This window comes from Bos indicus x Bos taurus, chromosome 9 (assembly GCF_003369695.1).
Source record: "Bos indicus x Bos taurus breed Angus x Brahman F1 hybrid chromosome 9, Bos_hybrid_MaternalHap_v2.0, whole genome shotgun sequence".
In the NCBI taxonomy this organism is placed as follows: domain Eukaryota; kingdom Metazoa; phylum Chordata; class Mammalia; order Artiodactyla; family Bovidae; genus Bos; species Bos indicus x Bos taurus.
The window spans coordinates 70,557,089-70,566,071 of NC_040084.1; the positions used below are offsets into that span (position 1 = coordinate 70,557,089).

The window sequence follows — 8,983 nt, forward strand, 5'->3', positions numbered from 1 at the left end:
TTGCATCTTTGTTTTTGCGTGAGAGTGTTCTTTTGTTTTTCTTGAGTTTTTCTTGTATCCATGCATGAAACAATACATTTTAACCAGAGATTATTAAGTGTAAGTTTCTTCTTCTTCTTCTTCACACCTTGCAGTATAAGGACTCCACTGTGGATAATTTTGGACATGGGATTTGGCTGTGGTTCCTGGGGGGTTTTGTCATTAACTTTTTAGTCAGTCTGAAGAGGGCGGTTGGGTAGTAAAAGGTAACCAATGAGTAACAAATCATACACATTTACTACCTTTGGCAAAGAGGAATATTCCTCATATATAGATCAGGTAATAAACGATTGTTGATAAATTGTAAAGCAAGAAATCTTTTGTGGCAAAGAATATTTGAAATATTTATTTTCTGTTAAATTCTTATTTGATTTAGAATATTGTTTTAAACTACATTCTAAATTATAAGAAAATAATAGCTAAGATTTATGGACATTTGAATGGAATATATTGTTATACATTCACAGATTGATATGGATATATGACAGGTGATGGGGATAATGTTTGGTAACTATAACAAAGGTAATCAGTGCAATGAGATCTTTTTTTCTCCCACCAGGAAATAGAAAACTGCTCTATTTTGTGTGACTGAAAAGGGACAGAACTTTTCCAAATGTTTACAAGCTTCTGACAGCAGCATCATGAACAGCAGCTCACCCAGCGTTGCAGCTGTGCAGCTCTGCTACGAGCACCTGAACGGATCCTGTGTGAAAACACCCTACTCACTAGGTCCCCGCCTGATCCTGTACACAGTGTTCATCTTTGGAGCTGTGCTGGCTGTATTTGGAAACCTCTTGGTAATGATTTCCATTCTCCACTTCAAGCAGCTGCATTCTCCTACCAATTTTTTGATCGCTTCCCTGGCTTGTGCGGACTTCATGGTGGGAGTGACTGTGATGCCCTTCAGCATAGTGAGGTCCGTGGAGAGCTGCTGGTATTTTGGGGAGAGTTACTGTCAATTTCATTCCTGTTTTGATGTGTCATTCTGTCTAGCTTCCATCTACCACTTGTGCTTTATCTCTCTGGACAGGTACATTGCCGTCTCTGACCCCCTGGTCTATCCAACCAGGTTCACTGTGTCTTTTTCTGGCATGTGTATTGCCTCCTCTTGGCTCTTTTCGATTATTTATTCTTTTTCCCTTCTTGGCACAGGAGCAAATGCAGTTGGACTGGAGGATCTAGTAAGTGCTCTCACCTGTGTGGGAGGCTGTCAAATTGCAATGAATCAAAGTTGGGTATTGGTGAATTTTCTATTATTTTTCATCCCCACCCTTGTGATGATAATTCTTTACTCCAAGATTTTCCTCATTGCTGAACAACAGGCTAGAAAAATTGAGAGTCTGAACATTAAGACTGGGAGATGCTCAGAAAGCTACCAAGACAGAGTGGCCAAGAGGGAGAGAAAGGCAGCAAGAACACTGGGCATCACAGTGCTAGCATTTCTGGTCTCCTGGCTGCCTTACTTCCTGGATGCCATCACTGATGCCTTCCTAGGCTTCATCACTCCCACATATGTTTATGAAATACTGGTTTGGATTGCTTATTATAACTCAGCTATGAACTCCTTGATTTATGCTTTCTTTTATCCTTGGTTTCGAAAAGCCATCAAACTCATTGTCACTGGCAAAGTCTTGAGAGCGAATTCCTCGACAGTAAATTTATTTTCTGGGTAAGTCCACATTTTAGATGGAGGAATTGAAAATAGATTCACAGTGAACACACCATTGGGTAGAAAATTTAATTACATATGTGCAAGATCTTCTAATGCAAAATGCTTCTGATATGACCTAAACACTTAAATTCAGTTTCATCATTCTTTAATCATTATAACATAAAAACCTGGTTGTTATGGAAACCGCATGACCTTGGAGCCAGAAACCTTTAACACCGATCTGGGGGTGCTACTTCTCTCTGAACTTCACTGTGTTTCTCTAGTTAATAATCTCCCCTTTGTAGCATCCTTAAAAAAATTTAGAAGAATGCATGACAAGGATCTAGTATATTTTTGTTATTCTAAATCCTCCCTTTTATTACTTTATGATAGTTCAATCCCTGGTTAAGAGTTTTCTTTATTCCTTTGTAATATTTTTCTATTAAAATGCAAAGGAGCTGGAAGATCCAGAGGTCCTGGTCTAGGGAGGGCAAAGTATTGAATCTGCACTGTCAGGTTTTCAGATTTCTGAGTCAGGGATATGATGATCAGAGTCAGGTAAAATCAATCCAGAGACAGAGTTCTTTACTACCCTATCAGTTGAATTATTTACTATGGGAAAGGTAATTCGTGCCATAAATAACTTTCATTTATTGAATGAGCTTCCACTTGGTGATTATCTGCTCATAACATTTCAGCTGTGTTTAGAAATTTTACCAGTTAACTTATGTTTATTGCATGCATTGGTTTCTAAGATTGTCACTCATTATTCTACTTTATCTTAAATTAACTTACTATTTCCTCACTTTTGCATTATTCCAAAAATTACTTATAAGAGTTTTCAAGGATTCAAACAAAAGCCCAAATTAAAAATGTGTCCAAAAGAATAGAAAACTGAAGTGAAGAGTGTAAAGGATGGCAGACAGAGGCCGATAAATGCATTCTGTGGGATCCACAGATTTGAAACTGAATAAGTTAAGCAACTCACGTTAGATACAACTTAGCCAGCTTTTCGGACATGCAGACTTGTTCTTGGTACTAAGATTGGAGTATGTTGTATATCTTTTTTTAAAATAAATTTTTAAAATTTTAAATAAATTACTTAATTCTATTCTAACTTTAGCTTTGTTGTCATCAGACGTCAAGATTTAAAAATCAGTGTCACATCTTTGTAGCAGGAGTAAATACACATCAATATATTCTTGTTATTTTTCTGTAATTTCTTGCTTCCTGTAAATCAGTCTTATATTAGCACATCATTTCTATTGTTAAACAAATGCTTCAGATTGGTAAACTTTTCCTGAGATAGTGAATTATTTCTGATTATATTCTACTTGTGTGAAACTCTTGATCTGATGATTAAAGATGATAGACATGATTTAAAGGCACTCTAGACTGCTTAGTTTAGCCACAATTCTTCAGTTCTGAACTGGAATTTATCAGCTTATTTTCATTTAGTGGTTTCAATGCAGTAACTTTAATTCTGTTTCACAGCTATAGAGAAATCATATTTCCTCATTTTAAATATAAGAAAGCTAAAATTAAAGTGTTTACAAACTCTGCTGAATATCATAAAGCTTCCAGATTCAAACAAGTGCTTCTAACATCTTGTTCAATACATTTTCACTTGTCTTTTTTTAGTAGAGCTTCACATGTACTAGACAAATCATTAATTGTTCAACTTTCCTAATCTACATTTCTTCTGTTTTTATTACTATATCAGAACTTTCTTCTTTTAAAAAAATTAAGCTCCTGCTCTCATTTTTCTCTACTATGAATTACTCTGGTTGTGTGGGAACTAATCCATTGGCCTTTGTTTCAATGAACACTTATTGAGTGCTTCTGATATGCAAACCTAAGAATGCTTTGAGTTATAGGCCGCTCATTCTGTGCTTGGGACTGACTTACCTGCCCTACTTAGTCTTCACAATACTATGTGAGAGAGAGAGTACTATTGCTATATTATTATTACTTCTGGGTCATAAATGAGGGACACGAGGCATAATGAGGTGAGTCTCATTTGGTGTATTTGTTAAACAATAGAGCTGATACATCCAAAGAATCAGAGAATAAGTAAAGTAACCAATAATTCTTTCTCCTCTGTTGTGGCCCAGGCACTGCAGTCAAGGTATTGAGAGCAATATGAACACAAGACTTTGTACCAATTGTTTTAAAGGAAAAAAATCAGTCATCACAGAGAACAGACTAAACACAATTCTTTGGAGATACCAATACATTGATGGGAGTAATTGATTTAGTGATGTATCATTTTAACCTACAATTCTTCATTATGTATTTTACTGTACAAAGTTTTCCCCCTGAGGGTGAAGGGAGGTTCATTTAAATAAATTACATCTTAATTTCTGCAGTAGGATTGGTCTGCACATCAAGCAAATACAGGCTCTTGTTTTTTCTATTACTGCTTATTTGGTTCCTTTGAGCCTCTTCCCCATAGCAAGTCTTTTACATTCAAAACACTTCATGCCATCTTTGTGGTGTGGGTTTTGAATTGCATTTAACTTTTTTTCATGGATATAGTATATTATTATGATAATGAAAGATTATATTTGCACCTTATATGCTCCTTGAATAGCTCATGATTTAACAATATGCTGTAAAGTTTGTCTTCGTTTTCTTCGTGAATGAGAAATTAGAACAGTAGCAATTGAATACATGTCTAAATAGCTCCTACCTTCTTAGGAACCTTTGTTCATTTGTCCCTTACACTACTTGCAGCTTTCTGATCATATGTTGGACATATTTATATTATATTTATACACATATATATTTATAGTGTCCTATCTCTCCTCCTGCACTGTGGCCCACAATGCGTCTGCAATGCGGGAGACTTGGGTTTGATCCTTGGTTGGGAAGATCCACTGGAGGAGGGCATGGCAACCCACTCTAGTATTTTGCCTGGGGAATCCCCATGGACAGAGGAGCCTGGTGGGCTACAGTCCATAGGGTCGCAAAGAATTGGACATGATTATCGACTAAGCACATCTCTCCCCCACAGTGCATGCCTTGGAAGAAAATGACCTACTTGTTTATATGAGTATCTTCAAGATGAACCTTCTACTTTGCTTGGAATATAGGGGAAACTCAACACCTATTGCTGAATAAATAAATGCATGTTTTTTTTAAATATAGAAATACTTCATAGACATTGGAAAAAAATTGCACAGCATGAAAGTTGAGAGTTAAGTTTCATTTAGAGCAAAACAAGAACTGCAGCCCAGGAGATGGCATTTCAGAGAGCTTTGAAGAACTGCTCCGAGGAGGCAAGGGGAGGAACTAGATATATAGGAGTTTTGCAACAAAGGCTGGGTAGTTGGGAATATCAAAAAATTACTATTAATTAAAGAAACCAGATGTGTCAAGTTAAGAAATTTAGTGCTCTTCTATATATGGGAAGAAGTAAGAGTCTGGGCTCACTGAAACCATTCCTTTGATATGTACCTCAGCTACCTGGGGTCAGTATCCTGTATTTTCACATTCTGAGTGTTCTCAGGTCTCACTGTAGGGAGTGGTACAGTGTGATGGTTATTAGATGGTAGGTATTCTTTTCTGACTTTCATCAGGACTCAGAGGCTCATTTTGGAAGACTAGTTGCTGATGACTGTAACATTCTTGTTTACTGATATGAGAGGACATATTCTATTTCTCATAGATTATATAAGAATACACATTTTGTTCAGTCTCTCAGTTGTGTCTGACTCTTTGTGACCCCATGCACTGCAGCACACCAGGCTTCCCTCTCCTTCACCATCTCCTGGAGCTTGCTCAAACTTATGTCCATTGAGTTGGTGATGCTACCCAACCATCTCAGCCTCTGTCATCCCCTTCGATTCTGCCTTCAATCTTTCCCAGCATCAGGGTCTTTTCTAATGAATCAGCTCTACACATCAGGTGGTGAAAGTATTGGAGCTTCAGCTTCAGCATCAGTCCTTCCAACAAATAATCAGGACTGATTTCCTTTAGAATTGACTGGTTGGATCTCTTTGCAGTCCAAGGGACTCTCAAGAGTCTTCTCCAGCACCACAGTTCAAAAGCATCAATTTTTCAGTGCTCAGCTTTCTTTATAGTCCAACTCTCACATCCACACATGACTACTGGAAAAACCATAGCTTTGACTAGACGGACCTTTGTTGGCAAAGTAAAATCTCTGCTTTTTAACACTGTCTAGGTTGGTCATAGCTTTCCTTCCAAGGAGCAAGTATTTTTTAATTTCATAGCTGCAGTCACCATCTGCAGTGATTTTGGAGCCCAAAAAAGACTCTCAATGTATCCATTGTTTACCCATCTATTTGCCATGAAGTGATGGGACTGGATGCTATGATCTTAGTGTTTTGAATATTGAGATTTAAGCCAACTTTTTCACTCTCCTTTTCCACTTTCATCAAGAGGCTCTTTAGTTCTTCTCTTTCTGCCATAAGGGTGGTATCATCTGCATATCTGAGATTATTGATATTTCTTGTAGCAATCTTGATTCCAGTTTGATTTCCAGCTCCAATCTTTATCCAGCCCTGCATTTCTCAGGATGTATTCTTCATATAAGTTAAATAAGCAGAGTGACAATATACAGCCTTGATGTACTCCTTTCCCGATTTGGAATCTGTCTCTTGTTCCATGTCCAGTTCTAACTGGTGCTTCTTGACCTGCATACAGATTTCTCAGGGGGCAGGTAAGGTGGTCTGGTATTCCCATGTTTTTAAAAATTTTCCACAGTTTGTTGTGATCCACATAGTCAAAGGTTTTAGTGTAGTGAATGAAGGAGACATAGATGCTTTTCTGGAATTCTCTTGCTTTTTCTGTGATCCAATGAATGTTGGCAGTTTGATCTCTGGTTCCTCTGCCTTTTCTAAATCCAGCTTGAACATCTGGAAGTTTTCAGTTCACATACTGTCGAAACTTAGCTTGAAGGATTTTGAGCATTACCTTGCTAGCATGTGAAATGAGTAGCAATTGTGCGGAAGTTTGAACATTCTTTGGCATTGCCTTTCTTTGGAATTGGAATGAAAACTAATCTTTTCCAGTCCTGTGGCCACCTTTGAGTGTTCCAAATTTGCTGACATATTAAGTGCAGCACTTAACAGCTTTATCTTTTAGAATTTGAAATAGCTCAGCTGGAATTCCATCACCTCCACTAACTTTATTCATAGTGATGCTTCTTAAATTCCACTTGACTTCACACTGCGGGATGTCTGGGTGTAGGTGAGTGATCAGACCATTATGGTTATCTGTGTCATTAAGATCTTTTCACATACATTAGATAAATAATTCTTTATGCATCATAGTGTTTATAGTAGTACCAAAATTGCAGACACTACAGACACTTATTTTGTAGTTCTTGGGATCATTCCCTGGAAGGAACATTCCTCTTTGTCAGACATTTGTAGGTAAATTCAGGGTCAGAAACATTTCCAAATCAGGCATATCACATTAGCCACATTTTCTTGACCTTCCAATCATTAGCCCACTGTGATAAATGTATAAAATGCTAAAACTGAAGGCAACTTTGAGATGATCTATTCTGAACCATCCCTTTTTATTTTTAGAGACTCTAATTTTAATACTTTCATAATAGACATGTATAACAGATGTAATCTATTCATACTTCTATAATTTTATGAATTTTAACATTTGTAGACACCTGTAAAGTTAATATAAAAATCAAGACTGAACATAGTTCAGTTCAGTTCATTCACTCAGTCATGTCTAACTCTTTGCAACCCCATGGACTGCAGCATGCCAGGCTTCGCTGTCCTTCACCAACTGCTGGAGCTTGTGCAAACTCATTCCCATCGAGTCGGTGATGCCATCCAACCATCTCATCCTCTGTTATCCCCTTCTCCTCCTGCCTTCAATCTTTCCCAGCATCAGGGTCTTTTCCAATGAGTCAGTTCTGTGCATCAGGTGGCCAAAGTATTGGAGTTTCAGCTTCAGCATCAGTCCTTCCAATGAATATTCAGGACTGATTTCCTTTTGGATTGACTGATTTGATCTGCTTGCAGTCCAAGAGACTTTCAAGAGTCTTCTCCAACACCACAGTTCAAAAGCATTCTTTGGCACTCAGCTTTCTTTATAGTCCAACTCTCACTTCCATACCTGACTACTGGAAAAACCATAGCTTTGACTAGACAGATCTTTGTTGACAAAGTAATGTCTCTGCATTTCAATATGCTATCTAGGTTGGTCATAGCTTTTCTTCCAAGTAGCAAGCATCTTTTAATTTCATGGCTGTGTCACCATCTGCAGTGATTTTGGAGCTAAAAAAGTATCTCACTTTTTCCATCGTTTACCCGTCTATTTGCCATGAAGTGATGGGACTGGATGCCACGATCTTAGTTTTCTGCATGTCGAGTTTTAAGACAATTTTTTCACTCTCCTCTTTCAATTTCGTCAAGAGACTCTTTAGTTCTTTGCTTTCTGCCATAAGGGTGGTGTCATCTGCATATTTGAGTATTGAAATTTCTCCCATCAATCTTGATTCTAGCTTGTGCTTCATCTAGCCCAACATTTCGCATGATGTACTCTGTATATATGTTAAATAAGCAGGGTGACAGTATAGAGCCTTGACGTACTTCTTTCCCAATTTGGAACCAGTCCATTGTTCCATGTCCAGTTCTAACTTTTGCTTCTTGACCTGCATACAGATTTCCCTGGATGCAGGTAAGGTGGTCTCGTATTCCCATTTCTTGAAGAATTTTCTACAGTTTGTTGTGATCCACACAGTCAAGGCTTTGGCATAGACCATAAAGCAGACGTAGGAACTCTTTTGCTTTTTTCTATGATCCGACAGATGTTGGCAATTGGATCTCTGATTCCTCTGCCTTTTCTAAGTTGAGCTTGAACATCTGGAAGTTCATGGTTCATGTATTGTTGAAGCCTGGCTTGGAGAATTTTGAGTATTACTTTGCTAGCATGTGAGGTGAGTGCAATTGTGTGGTAGTTTGAGCATTCTTTGGCATTGCCTTTCTTTGGGATTGGAATGAAAACTGACCTTTTTCAGTCCTGTGGCTACTGCTGAGTTTTCCAAATTTGCTGGCATATTGAGTGCATCACTTTCACAGCATCATCTTTCAGGATTTGCAATAGCTCAACTGGCATTCCATCACCTCCACTAGCTTTGCTATATATCACTTCCCAGATTTTAATCATGTCCTTTGTAATGTTCTTCCTGCTCATCCCTACACACTCAACCCTCTTTCATCCCCAGGCAGCCACTGATCAGCTTTATGTCACTCTATACTAATTTGCACTTCATCAGTCAGTTCAGTCGCTCAGTCATGT

General features: G+C 37.9%; 1 protein-coding gene across 1 annotated transcript; it reads left to right on the forward strand.

The window, feature by feature from the left end:
- Positions 1-680: 680 nt before the first annotated feature.
- LOC113898725 (trace amine-associated receptor 7a-like) lies at positions 681-1,712 on the forward strand. The gene has a single exon (XM_027552133.1). The coding sequence runs from the start codon at positions 681-683 to the stop codon at positions 1,710-1,712; it is 1,032 nt and encodes a 343-aa protein (XP_027407934.1).
- The last annotated feature ends 7,271 nt before the right edge of the window (positions 1,713-8,983 follow it).